Source organism: Ambystoma mexicanum, chromosome 13 (genome assembly GCF_040938575.1).
Source record: "Ambystoma mexicanum isolate Mex_15411 chromosome 13, UKY_AmexF1_1, whole genome shotgun sequence".
NCBI classification, from domain to species: domain Eukaryota; kingdom Metazoa; phylum Chordata; class Amphibia; order Caudata; family Ambystomatidae; genus Ambystoma; species Ambystoma mexicanum.
Window position 1 is genome coordinate 285,189,240 of NC_090938.1, and position 21,858 is coordinate 285,211,097.

At 44.7% G+C, this 21,858-nt stretch overlaps 1 protein-coding gene across 4 annotated transcripts in view; it reads right to left on the reverse strand.

Annotated features, from left to right (window-relative positions):
* Positions 1-21,858, reverse strand: part of LPCAT4 (lysophosphatidylcholine acyltransferase 4) — a 2,084,283-nt gene that overhangs the window by 2,004,512 nt on the left and 57,913 nt on the right. For all 4 annotated transcript variants that reach the window (XM_069633760.1, XM_069633761.1, XM_069633763.1 and 1 more), the window contains exon 2: positions 15,534-15,676. In XM_069633760.1, coding sequence (XP_069489861.1) covers positions 15,534-15,676 — 143 coding nt within the window. The remainder of the gene's footprint in view (positions 1-15,533; positions 15,677-21,858) is intronic.

The following is a 21,858-nucleotide window of genomic DNA, read 5'->3' on the forward strand; positions in this document are numbered from 1 at the left end:
GTCCTGTGGCGACTTCTGAAGTTCCAGTCCCCAAGGCCCTGCTTTTATGCAGAAAACCCCCATTCGTCATCCTAGCTGTCACTCAAACATTGGGCCAATCACAAGAATGCGACTCGAGTTGCCGGGGCAACTCAGTCCAGGGTGCCTAAACCCCCTCCCACACCCCCTGTGGTAACCAGACAGAGTGGCGCCACTTTTGGAGGCTTCTGTGGGAAGCCCGCCAAAAAGTGGAACAAAGGGCTCGACTTGGGTTGGAGCCACAGAAGCGAACAAACGCCATTTTGAAACCAAGTTTTGGCGAAAAATACCAACCGGTGAATTTATATTAATTTAATAAACCGGCGGTATGTTCGAGGCCATTTTAAAAAATGGTAGCCTCGAACAATGGGAAAATCCCATAGGGATATATTCGCGGTCGAATATAGAAAGTAGTATCCACTGCCACCAGCCAAAACTCGGTCGGGGGGAACTGGACAGTGCCCCCTCGAACAACAGAACCCGGGGCAATCGAATTGCCCCGACCAGTACGTCCACAATATGATGGTTTGTACTGGTACTGTTCACAATTTCAGACTAGTAAAGCCAATGGTGACTTTACATGCCCTGGGAGACAGTAGTCAGTCCCAGGGTGTGGAGTCTATGTTTGGGGGTCGCTACGACACCCCTGGGTTATGGCACGGCGGGTGCTGTGTAACCCACATACCAAAAACACATGAAGCCCTATGGGGTAAAGGACCCCATAGCCCATAAAACACATACAAAGTCAAAGGAACACCTCAAATCATTTCTAAGAGTGGGAGAAAGAGTCTCACTCTTAGCAGGAGAAAAAAAATAAACCCCAAAAATCCAGCAAAGCTGCTGGGGGACTCACTAGGTTTGGGAAATTAGCCTTTACAGAGAATTCTCCCTAACACCCGGTCCCCACCAAAACACCAGATACGTACAGACTCCAAGGAATGCACTCCACAACATACAATGAGATATGATGAGGGATGGCCACAAGAGTGCATCAGAATGCAAAAGGGAATGCGCCACACTAAAACCTCAATTCTGTTGGGCGTGGGCCTCTCTCCCGCTATGCAGGGCTCGAGTCCAAGCCGTGTTCTAGGATTGTACTGAATTATCCAATTGTCTCTCAAATCCAGCTGGGTATGGTACTATACTCAATTGTTCTGTTAGGCGTGGCCCGTCACTCCACTACACATGACTCCCAAATCCAGCTGTTGTCACACCATGCAGGATTCCCAAAATGTAGGTATTCAGCCATACTGTGAAGATTAGCTGCAAAACATATAACCCACTAACAAAAACCTCAAACTTTCTGCATTCTTAAATCACAAACAACCACCCCTCGCACTGCAAGCCATATGCACTTCACACTGCAACAACACAAACTGCACCAACAGCACACGAGGTCTGACACCACTCCGATACCCACAGCAAAGCTGTTAGGTGGAATTCTCCAGAATGGCTAATTTCCCTTACCTACAGAGTCCCTCAGCAGCTCTGCTGGATTTCTAGGATTTATTTTTTTCACCTGGTAAGAGTGGGAGCCTTTTTTTCCCCAGTCTTACATTTGTTTTTGGCTATGTGTTGTACATTTTGTGTGTTCATGGACTGTGGAGCCTTACCTACTCCATAGGCATCATCTTTTTACTGTGTGTCACACAGTACCTTTAATGCAGTGACACAGGGTTGTCTTTTTCAGACTTCCCACTCAAACTCCATTTTCTGGGACTGACTACCGTCTCCCAGAACGTGTAAAGTTACCATTGACTTTATTAGTCCTTTTAAATTCACAGACCCAGTACAAACTATCTTACATAGAGTTCTGGAAAGGGTTAATAGTTATCCTTTTTTGTCCGTTTCTCGTGGAACATTATTTTGTTCCCCTTTAAAATTTGGCTGGTGGCAGTGGCATCTACCCTATTTTTCCGACCGCTGTCTATTTAAATAGCCTTGGTACTGTTTTAGGCTAAGTTAGTAGCCTCGAACTATAAACCCGCTGGACCCCTTTTATTTTATTTCGGTTCCGGCTGGGTTTATTCACCATTTCTTTTTGTAAAGGTCTTTCTCGTGTTTTACTCTGCGTGCCAAACCAGGTTTGGTTCCTTTGTTCGCCGTCCTTTGGCGGGCTTCTGCACAGAAGCCTTCCTTAGGCGCCTGAATGTCTGAGGGGGACGGAATGTGAGGGAGGGGTTTGAGACTCCCTGCACAGGGTCTCCTTGGAGACCCATGTTGCACTCTGTATGATTGGCTGTGGCGACTGTCCCGCCAGGACAGCCACACTGCTGTGTGATTGACAGCCAGGCTGTGTGAATAGGGGAAAACTGCATAAAAAAGCAGGTCTCTGGGACTGAGAAGGCAGAGTCTCCACTGGATCGAGAAAACCGAAGAGAAGCTGACAGAAAAGGACCTGTACCACGATTGAACTTCCCAGTGAAGCCCTGCTGCAGGTCCGAATCTCCAAACTTCAACGACAGGGAAGATCTGCAAGGAATCTTCTCCCCTTGAGCTGGTGGGACCAACCAGTTTGCCAAACTGCAAGCCAGGCCTCCCTCCTCTGGTCGAATTTGCTGTGCACAGCTACAGTGAACCGGATAACTAGGAGGACCAGACCCTGCTTGGGTTTTAAAGGAGTGCACCTTTTATTCGTTGCTATGCTCTGCTGCTGGTTTCTTCCCTTGGCAGTGCAGGACCCTCCAGTCTTCCTACTTTGTGTCAGTCTGACAGTCGCTTCAGGAACCGTGAGCCTGCAGGACCGGCCAGGAACGTCTGCCTCAGCTACAGCCTTCTTCATTTAAGGTACTGTTCAAACCCAGTTGTTTGTTCCATCCGACCGCGGTGAAAGTGTTTGAAATCTTTCAGCAATCCGCGGGCTTGTCCTTCTCTATGCTTTAAAGTTGCCTTTCATCCGACCAACTTTGTTCTGAACTCTTGGCAAAGCGAACTGCTCTGAACTGTGATCCTCTGCAAAGACTTTGGTCCATTGACTTCGGCCCAGGCCTCTTGATTCGATTTCCTCACCGTAGTTGCATTTTCTAGATTGCCCTGCTTACTTACTTGTTGGTGCTGCTCAACTTTTGTCTAACCTTGTCTTTCCCACCCTTTTAAATTGCTGGAGTGCCATTTTGCTCACACTTCATTTGAGCTTAATTTGTCCAAAATCTATTGGGTGGTGTGTAGTATATTAAGAGTGTGATTTTTCTATTGCTTTACTTTGGTGAATTGTTTTACAACTGATGTGTAAATAAATGTATATTCTTTTACTCAGAAACCTTGAGTCAATGTTTGTTTGAACCATAGTAATTGCTGTCCTTCGTGTAACTATTGATACTGCTCACTTTACTCTTGAGGTAAGTCTGGCTGCTCAGCCATCGCTACCACTTTACTGTGTAGTACGGGCGTGTACTAAAGGTGAATTTGTACTGTCACTTGTAGTCTTAATTGTGTGTAGTGTTCCCAAAGGGTACTGCAAATGATTCTGCCTAACAAAAGCTCAGCGCACAGTGTATACCGAGATGAAGCTGCCAACAGAACAACACTCCTCTCACTATACTACTCCCCTTCACCCTACTAACTCACCCTGCCTTCTCGTTTGCAGATCCACCAGAGCTCCTGGGGACCAACTCCGTTGGTGACGGTGCGCAGTACAAATACCTTTAACATTAACTTATTGGAAAAATGTGAAAAATGTCCCCACTAAAGGATGTGGAACAAATATGATGTGCAGAGAATGGAACAATGTATGGCCATTTATCAGGATGCCATTCCCAGATATAATACAAAATGGGCTCATTTCATTTGCAATTTAGATAACTTCAGCTTGAGTTCCCAAAGCTCTTAGATTGTCCTTTGATGTACACTTTGATGTTGCTGCACCATCCTCTCTCCCTCAAACTGAATTGAACTTTTGCTGTTTTGACTTGCGCCTTAATTTATCTCCAGAGTTTATAATTCTTTAATGTTATATGCACCTTTCCTTCCCTTCCTTCATCTCGTTCTCGTGTTCGTTCCCTTGTCTGCGCCCCTGTTTGTCTACTATTTATTCTTTTGTCTTTTAGATACAGAGTTTGTTGCATTTGGCTGGTACTCGACATTTTTAGACCGTTAATCTACCGGTTTCTTTTTTTTTCAGCCCTATATTTGACAGTTTTGCTCAACTGTTGTTCATGTTATCTTTTGAACATTCTCTGTCCATATGGTTATCTGTATGATCTTGATTGCGCTGTTATAACCCCTCTTTATAATCTTAATAAAGACTGTCAGACTACTCTTCATAATGAGCGACACACGACCACTTTAAGATTTACAGTCTTCTAAAGGAATAAGGACTTTCGCAGCGTTTGCTCCTCACGCAAGTAAAGGGGAATTACCCGATACATGCGAGTGCTACATTTCCATTGTTCCCTTATTAAAGCTTCAAACAACTTCAGCTCGCTTCTGACGATACACAAGTGTATAGGAAACTGGATAGTGCTGCTGGCATTGCTTGCGCAAGGAATCAGAACACCAGGTTTCACTTACTGGCTTTTGTGAACCTTGTTCTGTGGGTTTCACAATTTTCACGACTTCTGCCACAGCTTTTACCGCTTCTGGCTCCGCAGGGACCCACACCCTTCCTCGCTGAAGGTGTGTACCGTCTGGCCACTTCAAGGAGCCCCTCTCACTCCTGAGAAACACAGCTCGACAACTGTTCCTCGCCCTCTGACACGTTCCCTGCACAGCAACCACAGTAATAAGGCTCACATGTGGAAAGACGCCTCCCTGCACATCTTCCGCTGCGCAGCCTCTGCACTTCATAGTTGGGGGGGGGGGGGGGGGGGGGAGAACAGGACTCTCAGAACAAGCAGGTGAAATCTGCTGCATCCATGTTCCCGGCGTCCCTCTGGCTCTCCCACTTCTGTTTGGTTTGCCAGCTCTGTGCCGCAGTCTTCTTCTACTACTACTACAGCACGCACTCCAGTCACAGCTCTTTCGCTTTGCCTGCACCTGAGGGGGCCTTTTATACCTCCCAAGTTGCTTCAGGTATGGGTGGTTCGGCTTAATTGCCTGACTACTACTATAGCATGCCTCTTCAGTCCTCTTCCTTGTCGCAGTACTTAGGGGATTATGGTACTCTTAGTTCCCCAACAACAAAGTTAGTTCTCTTAATCAATTTCTAAGATTTAAGGGTAGATTTCACTTCAAATTAAAAAAAAAGTTGAACCATGAGAATTAGGTGTTATAGAGGAAGATAATTGACTTACAGCAATATTGCTAGATCCTTTTACATTATACCTTTGGAAGTACGGAGGGTTTTTTATCTCGAGATATCCTCAGAAATCTTTCGGTCATGAAGGTTTGTTTAGGTTTGGACTGTACCCAAAGTCACAGAATGTATAGGAGGTTCAGATTCACAGTTATGGCAATAAGCTATTACTTGCTTTGGCAATCTTCAAAGATATTCCCTTTCAAAGGAAACACACAGTGTCTCATCCAAACGGATCGCCTCACCACCCTAGGCCTCCTCTCCTCCCAGGTGATCCTCCCGCAGTACACCACACCCAAGGTCAGGATCAGGAAGAGTCTGCCTTTCGCTGGACACCTGGGAGGAAAATTTAGGCAGGGTTTCAGTGAGGGATCAGCAGGATTTGTCACAGTGTGCCAAGGCCAAAACCTTTTGTGCTCGACTACCCATAAAGACTCCCATGAAAAAGTGTACCAGATGCCCAACTCTAATAGCCAATATGTGTGCTGCCTGGCCATATTCAGTAGCTTGAACGTTCCCTTGAATTGTTGCAGGAATAAAACCAAATTCAGTAAATGGCATAACAGTGTACACTAGATCTCAATTATATTAGATGACCATAAAGCATGAAAAAGCAATATAAGAAGGCGAAAATATAGCTTACTAAAGGCAAAGCTTAAACCTAATGCAATAAAAATGGTGCAGATGCCCACTTCAGTATTGTTCACGTAATTTGTACTTCCTCCTACATTTGTGATGTTGAACCTGCATGTTTACACAAGCTTCCATGTGAGGCAGGCACCAAAGCAACTTTCCTCTTCTGTTAAAAAATAAAAATAGACCCAGCTTGAATAACCTAGACCACTATGAAAAACCTGAACTTTTAGTCTCTGAAAAGGCCTGCAATGAAGGGGCCCTGGAACAATCACCCGGATGTTTGATCAGAGCAGACCTATCAATCTGGCCAAATGCCTAAAGAAGATAACAGACCAACGCAAGTACCGTCATTCCTGACCAAACAACCATTTCTTCTGCAGCAAGCAGAAAGATGCTGACTTACAATCTATCGTTAAGCAAGGCAAATACACTGTTATCTGGGTATGATGGGAAGCAACTTCCAACAGTTTCACCCATGAGGACGTCACCAAATAAATGAACAGTTGGTCCCATAACTGTGTAGTGTGAGGAGTCAGCAATGAAACTCAGACAAGTTGGCCATGATTTTGGTTAAAGACTAATTGAAAATAAAAGGAATGCGAAAATGCCTCTCTGACCCTGCTCTAAAAGGAATTTCCCCATCTAAACCAAAAACAAAGGATCCGTTTGTCAGAATGTCCAAAACAAACTTTCCTGCGTCCAAAGTTCTATTCTGACCCTCACACTATAAACTAAATTCGAAGGCAAAAGAGGAAATGTCTTTAGCCCTGGGTGGTATAGAAAAGGATTCATAAAGGAAGAATAAATGGCTCCAACAAAAAAGTTCAAGGATAAAGGTCCTTGCTCCAGAGGGTGGTTCCCTTCCCCTGGATTACATTCTACTCTCTGGTGTTTCATAAACCATAGTTCCTTGTGTCTTTCTTGTCCCACAACAGTGACACACAAAACACTTTGTAATTCGGTCTCTTTCAGGATTTCTGGCATACTTTTCTGCCATGGTATTGCTCCTCCTTTCCTGGTCAACTTCTTTTCTTAGTCCTGATATTTCCTCTATACATTTCTTGTGACTGCTTGGTGTACTCTCCTGCCAGGGCTTCCTGTATCTACACACTTGCAATTCCCTGGAATACTCTGCTGCCAGGATTTCTGTTCATACAGGGCCTCTGCCCTCTCCCAGAGTTGCACCTATACTTTGTTGGATAATGCATCTTCTTGATATATTAACCTGTTTGCAATGCAAGTACATGCGGAAACTCACACATTCACATATTTGCAAGTGTTTTGCTCGTAATTCAATTCACCCTTTTACAATAAGTCCTTTTGCGATCTCTCTGTTGCCTTGGTTACAATATTCGCATTCCGTGTGGCCACCGATACGCCCTGGTGTCCCCACAATTTCTGGGAGGACTCGCCAGCTCTTGCTGGTGTTCCTGGATTCTGCTGCGGTAAGCTGTTGAAGGTACTCTGCCGGCTACCTTCTCACAACCGCTTTCTCTTTTTTTTCCGGTCTCTTGCGGCTTCCATTTGACAAGTCTGCTTTGTTCCAGGCTCCGGTAAGTGAAGCGCTGCTTTCCGTCACCTGTAAACACCCATAAGTCTCTCGCCGGCTCCTGGCGTTCCTGCAGGGTGTCCTGCTCGTGCAATAGCTTCTTTCTTCTTGGTCGGTCAGCTGCATGGCTCCACAAAGCGGTCTTAGCCTTGGTTTCTCGATCCTCGTGGAGAGGTGCAGCTCTCCTGCCAGCAGCAGACATTGACACTCTGCTTCTGCTCTTTAAATTTCTCCGGCACAGGTGTATGCGATCAACAACAATCACTTGCTGTGCTTGTGGCCGCCTTCATTCTGAATTGCTTGATCCTTCTTAGTAGTCCCAGTATTTTGGTAATTCTGAGAAAGGAAGTGTATTTTTGATGATTGGTTTGAAAAACTTAACTAAACATTTTAAATGGTTTTAAATGGCAAATCAGTTTTGGATGATTGATAGGTGGAAGTGGAGAAGACAGTTTCATAAGTATCACAAGGCAGACCAAGCTTGGAAGATTGGTCTACAGGTCTAGGGAAAAGGTTTCCCTAATTTTCATAGGAGGAAGCGTAGAGGTAAAACAAAAGGCCACATGGGAGGTTGCCACTACCAGAAAATCAGGACTCCATCGGATTCAAAGTAGCCCTTGAGAAAGGATAGCTTGTTCTACACAAAACGCGTCGGGAACAGCAGAAGATTACATGGCTGTCCCAATTTTCTATATTTAGCACAAGTGGTTAGTCCTAAAATAAGGAGTGTATTATTATAACCTATTTGTTTTATGTTCAAGTGTGGGAGCTATACATCATTTGTGTATTGTCAGTAATTAACTATGTACAAGTAATTTATTTTTGAGAGAGTAGAATTTATTGTTTTTTTCTGTGAAAAGGCTTTTTTGAAATGTAGATTTTGGATGTTGAAGATTTTTGTCTTGCACTGAATATAGATGTTCTTGAGATTATGAATACATCATAATCATGGAATGTATTCATTTACTTTCTTTTTAGAGCATCTGCTCCTTTGGGAGTGCATCTGGGATACACATTTTGCCAATGGGTCTTTGCTTCACTCAAACTTTAAAAATGGCAGTCATCTCCACCTTTTAAATACAAAACAAAAATTTTATTCAGTGAGATCAATGACAGGACAAAATCCTTTATCCTCCTTCGCTACCAGAAAAATATTGCTGGTGAAATGCCTTAGGTGATGCACCACCCCCTCAACTGCCTGTTTTACCGGGAATTCCAGCAAGGTAATAACTCCAACCTGAAGCTGTGCCTCGTTTGAAAAACCCCAAGGTCTTCAGTAACAAGAACCATATTTTTCTAAGAAACTAAAGTGCCACCCCACCCCCTAACCACAGGATCCTCCGGAAGGAGCAGGAAACCTAACCTGGTTGAAGAAAACTAATTCAGTCGCCTCTGAATCCTATGGCTCTGCCCCCTTGGGATCTCTGGGGAAGGATTAAGTATTTGTGGGATGAGTTAAGCCTCAACCGGCCTCTATGAGAAGGGACCCGACTGATGGGGAAACACCAGTCTGCTATATGGCCCCCTGCTACAGCCGGCACTCATGAAGACCTGTCGGGAAAATACTTTTAAGGTAGATTGAGCCTCTTCTAATGAGGTCAATGTATTTCCTTAGTTGCTTGAAAAACTAACCCCCAAACAAAGGGCTAGTGTTTTCCCCACTTTGGCCTCCACCAAGCCCCCCCACCCCAAATTTTTGAGCTAATCTTAAGCAGCGTATCCTTCCCGTCTTGTATAATAGAAGCGTTGGCACCCCCCCCAAAAACAAGCACCTACTGAGCCCAATTGTTAAGGATTTCAAATCAGGCGACACACCTTGGTCTCAGCCTAGTATGCAGCGCACAACCGAAATGCCTATCTTTTTATATTGATTCAATATTGAGATGGCACACCACTCATATCACACTCCCTTTTCAAATACCCTGGGTCACAATGGACCATGAATCAGGCTGGTTGGTAAAATACAATATTTGTTTATTTTAAAATTCAAAAGAAATCATACACTTAATATGGGGCAGAAATCACCAATGGGGTGATAATTACAATGAGAATGTGAGCAATGCACTGGGTTTAACCTTCTAGTGGAACAGATACACAGCGGAATAGGAGCACTTTTTGATTTAGGAAAGATAGCACCTCAGTTAGGATTTCCCCCTGCAATGTCCCTCAACCCACAAATCAATTCTGAGTGGATAAACAGAAGCAGCAGGTAATCAGGAATGAGAAATAGGAAACAGAATCCAAATCTGAAGTTCCCTCCCAAATCAGAGAGAAAAACCCCTTGCAATGTTATGAAATGAAACTCGGAAATGGACAAAAATAACGAATGTGTGTTAAAAACCTTGAAGCAAATATAATTCCTCACTAAAGCAACAATCACAAAGCACCATGATGCCTTCGGGCGACCGTGCGCTTTACAAGATATGATAAAGAATGGATTACCAAAAGCATACAGTTCGAAAATGAGTGGAAAGTAATTCCCGCCTGAAATTACCCAAACGGTTTTTAATAAAAACGGATGAAATACACTGATTTAGAGGGGGATAGAGATATAGCACAGGACCAATATGGAAGTGAAATAAGTCTTTAGCTGGTAAATTGGATGAGTTATTCAAGATATAAAAAGGTGCGCTTTGAGTAAAATGACGCAGCGAAATCGGAGAGGAAATCAGTTGTGACAAGAACAGTTTTACTTTACACTAGAGAATTCAGGCTAGGCCACCAAGGAGTGACACAGAAGGTCCAAGGTTGATTCGCGAGTTCAACCCCCTCACCCCAGCACCCAACCCTGGCAGAAACCAGCCAGATTACTCGAAATAGGACTAATGGCTTAGGATTTACACAATACCAAATGACTAAAGAGATAGCGCTAGCACTAGAAATCAGGGGCAGGGTTGCAAGAATGATTCTAACAGTTTCAACAAGTTAGCTGGATAAGGATAGGATGACAGAGTGAGATAAGGACAAATGCAAGACAAGACGACTATGGATTTCTATGGGGTAGGGATGATACTTACAGTCCACTTTTAGTTTGGGATTTTGGACCGTCAAGGGTTCTGGTCATTACACGGCAGCACCTGGCAAACTGCTGGGCAGTTACGGTCACTGGATGGCACTGGACTGGAATGGCAATTCCGGTCACCGGATACTAAAGGTCAGCTGGATGGCAGGATGAATGCAGTTAGTGGTATCAGGATGCTTCCCAAAAACACCAGAGCTTTCCCCTTTGGTTATTTGGGGATTTTAGTGGGGTTTCAGAATTGAGGCCTTGCTGGGAATAAGATCAGCACTGCTTGGGTTTTGCAGTGGGCCCTGGAGTAGTATCACCAATGCTTTGGCCTTGTAGTTGGGTGGCCAAGCCAATATACCCAGAAAGCCAATTCGATTTTGGGAAAGATCTCACTTGGACTGTGTTGGCCATGCATACGCATGGAATCGATCCTGATTTTGTTACTAGGACACATACAATGGCACAAAACATTGCAAACGAGCTCTGTCCACCAAAAGCTGAACTTGTTGGAACAGTTGGCTTCCCGGTATAAATGATTTGTAGCAGATTTCTTAATATGCTCAATTTAACATTTGGGATACGTTCCACCGATGTTTGTATATTGTACATCAACAATCGAATGCTATTAAAGTCGAATTTCAATGTTATAAAAAGTATTGGGAAGTATTTAATTATGCTAATTTAATACAGTGTATGATTCATTCATGTATATCTTTTGCCCTACCTTCATTTATATTACTGGTCCTCGATCGATAAGACACATGTCTGTAGTTGCTATTGGTGATATATTTCAAAATAGAATTGCCCAAGCACATCGGTGCAACACTGCCCATTTGGGTTTCTGAATTATTGATAGGCAAATGGCTATTTGCCATCAGGCAAAGGTACACTGAGGTTTGGTGTCTGTAAATCCCTCTGCTAGACCCAAGCTACATCCACACATGAAGTTCATAGCACCAGCGTTGATGGCCTATGGTGGGTAAGATTTTCATAGCAATGATCAATCGCCCGACCTGTGTCAACCCCATAAATAACATAACTGGGTTTTGCTTTTCATGAGCCCAGACCTGTGTCCTTCCCATGTGTTCCCCCTAAACCCTCCACCACTCTTCCTCTTCTCTCCACAACCTACCTACTGTTTGGTTCTCTCCGTCTCTCCTATTGTTTCCAAATGCTTCTCTGTCGAATATTCTACTCTCCTCACTATATCAGGTAGCAAGAAGTTTAAAAAAGGACATCCTGTTCTTCAATCCTGGCCTCCCTATCGCCGATACCTATACCAGTGCTTCCTCCAGGCAAACCCCCAACAACACTCTTTGTCGTTCCCTCACCAAAACTATCTAATCTACATATGGTATCTGTGCTCTCTCCTTTCTCTTCTTCTCCCATTATTGGTGGCACATTGTGGGAGGCCCTATTGCCCCAACTGCCCCCTCCCACTTTTGCCCTGCAGTTCCCACCCCCTCCACTGGACTTGCGTGATCTCAGTGTTTCTCAGTCGCGCTCAGGACACGTGAGTCAGCTGGGCTCATCTACGCGGTGTGAAGGTCAGGGCAAGGGAGCAATGCATCCATTTAAACTAACAGAAACTGATAACGTATAAATAATGGCAGACATACAATCTTGCATGAATAGGGGTACTTTGGTTACATGAGCTAATATATTGGCATTCTAACTTTTACCCTTTGGAATATATTTAATACCACAAACTCTGTACCCAGATGCACACCCTTATGGTTTGATCTGCCATCTGGCCTGCTTGGGTCCTCAGGATAAAGGTAGATGTGTGTTGCTTTTAGGGAGAATATATTACTACATAGGATTAGGGCTGTGATGTTGGTCCTTGACCGATCAGGGCACGGGAGGGTCAGAACTGCGGGGTCTGAGCTGGTGGGCTCTGGCCTGGCGGGGTGGAGGCTGTGAGTGCACAGGCAGTTTAGTGGAGATGAATGGGCACTTGGGCTTCTCACTTGTCAGTGTCTCACGTTCTCCGCAGAGCACATTCCTCTGTGAGAACAGGGCTTCCGCAGAGGTGGCAATGGTGTGAGCTGGCTGAGCAAGGCGCTGGGGATGCGAGAGCTGCATTTGTACAGAGATGGATTTTCGGGCCTAGTAGAAAGAGGTCATACGGGCATTTTCAAAATGGTTTCCTAATACTGGGCTAGAAACTATAGTGTACGTGTTATTTGCGATGGGGTGTGGTGTAACGGAATGTTGCAGGGGTTGGCTACACCTCCCCCTTGGTTATTACATAGGTTATGTTTTGAGAGTGACGAAAGAGGGGCGGGGGGGGGGCAAGTATTGTCTACTTCCCAACACTAGTAAGATCGCTGTCTCGGTCTTCCCTCTGTTCACCCTGCATTGCCTCGCTGAGCCTTAAAGCACTTGTGCATAGGCGCGTTATAAATGCAATATCATATGATATCCTTACCTTCAGTGTAAGTGTTGTCCAAAAATAACTAAAATAACTAAATCACTAGCACTATTGATGGTTAAAAAAAGTATTCATGATCATACGGCATTGGTAAAATACAACAATCAATTCGTTTATTTTTCATGCACATTTCAAATACCACGTTGGTCGGCCGTGCTCATCGCTCCCATGGAGCGACGATCACTTCGTGTGATGTTGCTTTTGGGGAGCTCACAGCGAGGAGTCTTGTACGGTGTGTTTTAGTTTTTGTGTCTTTCCTTCACAGAAACTAAAGCTACCAGGCATACACGCTCTAAACAAGGTTCAATTGTTATTCAACCTTGGACAAAAGGGAGGAATCGCCATGGCTTGACAGACAGAACGTGTTGAATACCGGCAGAAATGATAGCATTCACTATTTTGAAACTGGACATTGTAACAGTTACTTTCATTCTACGCAAACCGTTGTTCTGAGCGGACACTCTGTGTTACGCCAAAAGAATGGTACTACCAAATGTAATGCAAGTTGAACTTTTCAACAAAAAGAAATGCGATTCAAAACGGCATTTAGGCTGTATGCATATGGAATAATATTTACTAATAATTTATATGGGTGTACAGTTCAAAGACTAATGAGTAAAGGTTTCATTTTCTGACCGGTATTGCTTGCTTACATTGTTATGGGTTGTTGACTATTATTCACAGACGACTCGCTAACACAACCAGTATGCAGGCTAGTGACATCTAAACCACTTCGTCCCGTGGCATATCGGGGTGTGCTATGAACGATGTATTATTGGATGTGCCGGGTGCAGAACATTTTCCAAGGAGACTTGGTTCTCTTAGCCAAATTTAATGTTGCCAGTTCCATTACATTCTTAAACAAGGTAGCATGTGCCCTTCTCTAGAAAGAACATGTCATGATAACCTGTTGTGTTTTTTTTCGCACTGAGTTTCCACAGCCATCACCTTTTGCTCAATGTACCTTTTACAGATGGGAAATCCCCATTTGCTTATCAGTATTGGTCCCGCCCACATGGGCAGTCGAGCACCAAAATACTATGGCAATTCCCTTATCCCGTTATAAACGCCATATCATATCCCTTCTGAAGAAGAGTACCTACAGCAACCCCATACGCGTGTTTCAGCCTTGTTGGGCCTCATCAGTGAGGTGGAGCTGTGCCTCTCCGAGCACAGAGAGTATGGAGTCCACGTCTGGGTTCCCCCAGGGAACTTGGGGTCACCAACACCAAGTTCCTTGCAAATATTCTGTTATAATGCCATCTATGTGTTAAATATTTCCATCAGCTTCTGCATCCCATTGGGGGCCATACATACTCCACAGCGCTAACCTCTAAACCCATCGTAGACTCAAACTTTCCGCAATGTTTTCTGTGTGTTTACATTGTTTGTGTTCGTTATTAGGTTTCACCCGGTGCAGAATTACAGGGTAAAATGGATACATTTGAATAAAGAACGGCTACTAAAATATATTTGTATTATGGTTTCTACACTGCTACATTATGCCGTTCTGCAAATGCCACAGTTTCTAGGTACCGACAAATGGTTTCTAGATATGCCTAAACTGATTGATTTCCATTACACTGATGTGGGACGATTGTCCTTTGGCGGTACCAGCGAAAAGGTGCAACCTGTCATCGTTTACGGTCTAGCAATAGGCTGATGCTGAAGCCTTGCGATTCAAGGTGCGTCGAATATAACACTGTGTGCCTCATTTTTGATGCTGTAACCCAAGGCCATTAAAACATTGGTGCTTATTCGAAATCAGCTGATGTTATCGCAGCGTTTTGTGTGTGAAATAAAAGCACATAAGTTGCAGCGTACTGATGTTTCCTTTAAAAACAGTGTTTTCTATTCCAATTTGGGACGCGCCGTGCTGGGAGAGGATGTGTGTGTTGATATTTCGGGTTCTGCGTCAACTGACGTTAAGACGTAGGTGATGACTGGGCTCGTTTGGCTACGCTGCCCAGTAACGTCATGAAAATAGGTGGAGAATATAGCTAGGAATAGTGATATCAGCTTCAGGGGCGGGTGATATGATTTAGTGCCACAGGGGCACTTAAACTCTTAGGGCAATCGATCCACGGATAAGATTAGCGCAAGATGGCCACGCCCGACTCGTTGATTTTGCATGTGTAAAAGTGAGGAAAACTAAGGTAGGATGCAGAGGAAATGTTTTTACAATCAATCACAGTTTGCTTAAAACCATATACCCCAACGCTTGGACATTGGCATTTTTGAGCGCACTAATCCTTTAAATCACGGGACAATTAACTTGATAAACAGCAACACTATTTTCAATCTGGTAATTTCTAAGAAAATGGAGGAGCTTGATTGCAGATCAACGAGCCACATTCCCTTCACTAAAGCGACTGCAAAATTAATAGCAACAAAGTAGTACTTACCATGACCAGTAGTTGTGCAGCTTGGCATGGTCTTTGATGAAAAGTTTAAAGACAACATATTCACCCTCCTAAAATCAGAAGCATTTAAAATAGACAATATGTAGACTACATGCCTTACTTTAAAATGAGTAATGCGAGAGAAAAAAAAAACAAAAAAACTTTGAAAGGGTACTCATTAGGCTGAACCAAATCAGCGCTCAATCCCCTTTTCCTTCCACAAGTTCCTGCTATGCCTTGTTTCTACTTACTTTCTTCGCTCTGTGATCGGCTCGCGCAGTTCCTTCTCCGAGAGGCCGGCCACTCGCATCACAGCAAAGGGCCACATGAGGAACAGCGAGATCGTGGCCAGGAGGAACCGGATGGGAAACAGCAGCAGCCCCAAGATGAAGTACTAAAAACACAAAAGGAAGCAACTTTAGTAGAGAGCATAACATCTGTGCACCAGCAATACATTTATACAACATTGCAAGCTAAATTAATTGGGATGCTACTGTATCATTTATGCCACAGCATGGGATTTTGAACAGCACACAGTATAAATACTTTGCAAAAAATGAATGTTTAAGATTAAGTAAAATAAGTTTCTGCAAATAACTAAAAATGAAGAATTCCAGTAAACGCAAGATTCAGGAGTAGTATACTCTGGAAGGTTGCTTGGGGGTACAGTAATTTCCCCCTAGCTTGAAAGTATACCTTTATGGATGGCGTGCACCTGTATTTAGGCTACAAATTGGATTTCGAAAAGCACTACTTTGCAGCAAGGAAAAAAACTCTGAAGAACTGGAAAACGAATAAAAGGTAACTATATTTTTCAGAGTATGGTTTCCATACCATCAAGTGAGGTGGTGCCTAACTCGGAAAAGGCCACGTGCAAGAAGGGGTTGGTGTGGGGACAGTTTAAATACTATTACCCGAACCTCGGGTAATACCGGTTATCATGAAGCACGACGTTAGACTTATGGGGCTGAGCAAAGCACGGCACGGAGGGCAGGGCAGGTGAGGGGTCTGCTTCAATAAGGTTATTAGCACCCAGCCAAGCGCTAGTTTCAGTACACTGGGTTAAATACAGCACTCGGCAGCAGGAGTCACTTTTTGATTTTGCTGCATTTGGTGGTACAATGCACCGCCATAATGCCAAAACCATTGCCACCGGTAAGCGAGAGCACTGAATTGAAGCTAGGGAGCAGAATATGTTTGATATCGTAACTGAAAATGCTAGCGGCATGAATTTGCCAAACTGCAGTTTGCTTTTTATTTTATTTTCCCCACCATGTCATCCAGTAATTCTCAGGCCCCTTGTGGAAATTTAGCAGCACCACGTCCCGTTTCCTGAGCTCCTCCACCGTCTCTCCCTTACCAAATGGTACACATGGGGTTCTGTCCATGTAATAGAAAAGATGAACAAGTTACAAGTTTCTTTCCATTGGATGTGCATCCCACGTATCTTTTGATATATTCGCCTCCTGCTTCAGCTGCTTTGTAAAAGAAATTCAGCAGAGGGCGCTGTGCGTCGATGCAGTCGACTTAATTTTCCTCGAGGGCTTCAGTCTCGATGTTGACGTCATCACTGGTACATACAGCACGCTTAGCGCCAGTTAGCTACAGTTCTGTTTCTATGCCCCTTTTCTTCTTGCAGAATTACAGGCATTAGTGTGCTCATATGATATGATAAGTAATTTATAACGCGCCAGTACACAAGTGTTTCTAGGCATGGCAAGACAAGGAAGGGGAGGACAGGGGGGAACAAAACAAACGATCTTACTAGGCCTTGTGTCATTCAGATTGTGAGAGAAGGGAGAGGAGAAGTGCCAGGGGGAGGGAAGGGCAGAGTGCAATAAGCAAAACTCAAGTAAGTGCCGCTGGGGTGTAAGGCCTTGAAAGAGAGTAAAGTGTAAAGTACGGAAATTCTACAGCAGGCTAGGTTGGGAGGGGCAATGGCAAATACGTGGGAGGAACATCCAATTGAAAGAATGTTACCAGGGATATTTAACCTGATTGTGTCCTCCCACGTATTCATCATCTTTTGATAGACTCCCAAAGCAGTGTCAGATTTGTAGGAGGGAGTTACAATTTTAGAAGCGCTCTTAAGATTTGTCATGGACTTATTGTAAAACCACCTTCCCAAATCCTCCTTTGTGGCCCGATGATATATCCAGACAGCAATGTTTACTAAAAGCGTGAATGGAAGACCATGTGGCTGCCAAACTAATCTCATGTTATTAGCACCCCCCGCCACCCTTTTTAAAGCAGAAGGCATTGCCATGGCCCTTGTGGAATGGGCTCCAAGGACTTCTGGGGCATCTTTCTCAGCCAATCTGTAGCATTCCAAAATACCCAATATAATCCATATAGTCAAAGTTTGTTTACTGACTGCAAGTCACACCTTGTGAACTGTAGATCCAGCAAAAAGTTGGTCATCCTGACGTAATTTAGCCATCCTAGAGATGTAAAAGCTAAGCGTTTGTCTTGGATCAACTCTATGCAGCCTTTCCTCATCCTTGCCAAGATGTGGAGGCAGATAAAAAGATGGTAATTTTCTGGGATAAATGCAAATCTAATACAATTTTTGGCAGAAAAGTTGGTTTGACTTTAAGAACTAACCCGTCCTTAAAGAAGGTAGTATATGGAGGCTTACAAGATGAGGCCTGAATTTCGCTCACTCTGCGGGCTGATGTTAATGCAATTAAAAGGTCAGCAATCTTAATGGACGCGAATGGAGTGGCTCAAAAGGAGCAAACATGAGGAATTTTAGAACAAGATTAAGGTCCCAATTCGGAACCTGAAATGGAGATTGAAGAAACACGTTAGTAAGTCCCTTCAGAAATTGTAAGACTAACGGTATCTTGAAGTAGGATTCCTCCGACGTGCGCGTGAAGATTGAAAGCGCTGCCAAGTATCCTTTAATGGTCCCAATCTGGAGCCCAAGATTTGCCAAATGTAACAAAAATGACAATACCATAGGTGTACTGCATATAAAAAGGGTCCACATCCTTTTCCCTACACCAGCTGCAGAATTTGTTCCAAAGGCAGCGGTACAAGCATTTTGTTGCTGGCCTTCTGGCCGTAAGCAAAATCTCCATTATGGTCATCCGGGAGGTCCCAATCCTTGTATCTCAACCTCTCAGAAACCAAGCATGAAGGTTGAGTGTTTTGAACTCTGGATGGGGAACCAGACCCTCCTCTTGTGAGAGAAGACCCTCTCTTTGAGGAAGACGCATTGGTGGGCAGATGGACATGTCCAGAAGGTCCGGGTACCAGGTCCTCCTGGCCCAATCCGGGCAATTAGGATTGTGGATTTCCCCCAACATTATCAACCTCCCGATCATATGAGAAAGGATGGGAACTGGAGGAAACACGTACAGGAGTGGAAACCCACAGTCCACTACAAACGCATCTCCTAGAGCTCCTCGTGGGGGAAATTCCCTGGAGCAGAACAGTTCGCACTTCCGGTTGAACCTGGTCGCGAAAAGATCCACTTGAGGGGTTGCCCAACGGCTGAAGATCTCTTCAATGACTTCCTGTGCTAGTTCCCACTTCTGAGAGACTGTTCTGCCTGCTCAGGAGCGTCTGCAGCCATGTTCTCCTTTCTGTCCAGGTGAACCGGCGATAGGGAGATTCCTTCTTGAATTGCTCAGAATCAGAGCTGCATCACCTCTCTGCCCAGTGGTTGTGAGCCTACGCCTCCTATTTTGTTGAAGTAGTACGTCATTATCAGGACATTCTTTCCCTGTACAGAGGCCAGAAAGGCCTTCAGCACTAGTCTGATCGCCCTCCGCTCCAAAAGGTTGATGTGTAGTTTGGACTCTGATGGAGACGTTGGCGTTTACTCCCCATCCCGTGAGGATTTGTATTTTTTTATTTGTATAGCACGCCTAGGCCAAAGGCATCTGGACGCCTTTCTTCAAGGTTAGAGTTACATATTTACATAATGATACATATACAGGTGTCCTTCACCATCTCTGGCCATGGTTGCCAAAAAGGTTCTCTCTTCAGAATGTTGTCTTCCCAGGCCCACCACAAACGATCATGCGCGACTCTGCTCAAACCTGAAGAAAGTCCGACATCTTGCCTGAGAATTGAGACTGAGTCCTGAGAAGAACTTGGAGGGATCTCATTCTTAGACGAGCCTGTGGCCCCAAGAAAATGCAGGATGCCATGAGGCTAAACAACCTTAAGAAGTCAAGGCCGGAAGACACTGGGCCCTCTGAAATTTGGGGACCATCTGCAGAATGTGGGGAATCCACAGCTTTACTTTTAGCTACACAGAAAAACGCTTGACTTGAGTTACAACATGTCAAAAATCAATGCTTCAAAGAGGCCCTGGCTGTTTTAAACAAATTGCTGTATAATAGAAACTGACTATGGCTGCAGAACCATGTGAGAAATTCAGATGGAAGAGAAAACATTTTAAGAGAAATCCCAGCAGCATTTACCTTGTGTCAAAATGGGCTTTTGCAAACCAAAATAAAATGCCTGTTTTAAAAGTACAATGTTGAATAAAAACTTGTCTTTGCCTAGCAATGTAAAGGGGATTTTGCTGGGAAACATATGGGATGTTTTATGTAACAGGCTTGCTTCGGATTCAGAACAAAAATAAAATAAGAAATAAAGACATTGACTGCCTTCTGAAAACTAGCCAAACAGGTTTTCTGTCATGGCTCAAGGGACATTTGGCTGACCAGGAGCCACCATAAACTTCTAGGACACATACATGGTAATTGCCACCTTTGAAAACTTTGAATGGACAAAGAAAGATTGTAAGCTCATCAGACTTTTGTTTGTGCTTCAGGCTGAGACAATAGATCTGGGACACCTAGGTGTGAAATGGCAAACATTCAATCAAACTGGGAAACCCCCATGGCGATACTGGGCTGAGCTGACAGTTGGTGGCAACTGCTGAAGAAAAAAATTAAAATAAAAAAAATAAAAAACAATAAAAAAAAGTCCCAGTTAAAGGATAAAGGCTGACCGGCTGTCTCAAAATACTATTTGATGAATAAATTGCCAAGACTTAATTCTGTAACCGGACAGCGCCGAAATGTAAAAGTTGTACAGATGAAATGTGATTTCTGTGGCTTCTAAACAAGATTTTGTGGCCGTCCATAGTGTGATGCTGGAAATGCATCAGAGGGACAGGGCCTCCGTATCCTTGTCCTTTACTGCTTATTATCGTGTGTGTTCTGTCATGTTTTCCGCGCAGGAGTTCATGTGAGACTCCTGGCGGTGCAGCTCTTTTTCTTTTTGTTGGTGAACGGACCTGTGGGATAACCTTATGGCACCCGTGGGTGGGGGTACAACCCTGTGCCCCTAGTGTATGTTTTTGGGCACCTGTGGGTGGCCCACAGAGCAGGGTATGGGCTGGTGGCAGCTCCATGCTGAATGTGACAGGTGCGCGGCGTATCTTCCATTTTGGGATACCCGGGTCATGCCATTAGGATCAGTTGATTCCTGATGGAAAACCAAGATGGCCCCGGTGGCCTCTTGCTTTCTATTACCCATTACCTTGTTTTCCCAAAGTCCTGGGAAGCCCTGATTCTGTCCTTTCCTCCTGACTGGCTGTTGGATGGAAGTGCCATATATGCTGTTGTTGTGAAGGCCCAGTCAGACTAGCTGGAGCCTTCCCGGTGATGTATGTTGTGGGTACCTCCTGTGGGTGGCACCTGGGTGAATAGAGTGTATGACGAATATGCATTGTGTTGTGGGTGTCTAGTATCTGGTGGTTGACACAATGACTGAGACAATCCTGCCCGAAACCGGTATGAATGCAGCTTGGAGTGTTGAATGGCTCGGTACTTGTCCCAATACACATAAGTGAGTGTCTGGAGAGAAGTGAATGGCCTGAATACCTTGTGTGCCCGATTGGCTGCCTGCCTGCATGAATGCCCGTAGTCGTGATTGGATGCTCGAGTGTGACCCAGCGGAATGAATGGGAGATCAACAGTATATCTGGGGACCTCTCACTGCTAGGAATCGTGTTCAGAAGCTGAAGTCCACTACGACGAGTAACTGGATGAACTGACACTTGACCTTGAAGCCCTGCTGGACGAGAAGAATTGCTGTTGCTCTCCTTCACAATTTGAAAGCTGTTGTGCCTCCAAGGACTCACCCAGAGAGGACCTGGTAAGGCGCCCTCTTCCCGAGCTACGAGGGACCATCATGCACAGCTGATATTTTCCAACGCTCCCTGGTAGACAGACCTTCGACAGGCTGCCGACCCGATACGGGGACTGCTGCGGAACTCCAAGAAAAAGCACCCGGACTGTTGTCCGCCACTGTCGATGACCGCTGCCACCGACCGGAGCTGCCATGCTCCCGTTTGCCTAAGAACTTCCATTGATCGGACGCTCTCGTCTGCATCGTCACCCGCTTATCTCCCGCTGGAGAAGGCCCGACCGTCGACGCGCCGAGGAGTACCACCGGTGGGATTCCCCCCACCTACAGACCGCAGAGGCGCCGACGACTCGACGCCCTTGCTGAGCCACAGTTCTTCATCATCTCTTTGCGGTCCAGAACTATTGTCATCGAGGTGCCCCGCACGCCTCTTCCTTGCAGGACGCCAACGCTCCGTCGTCG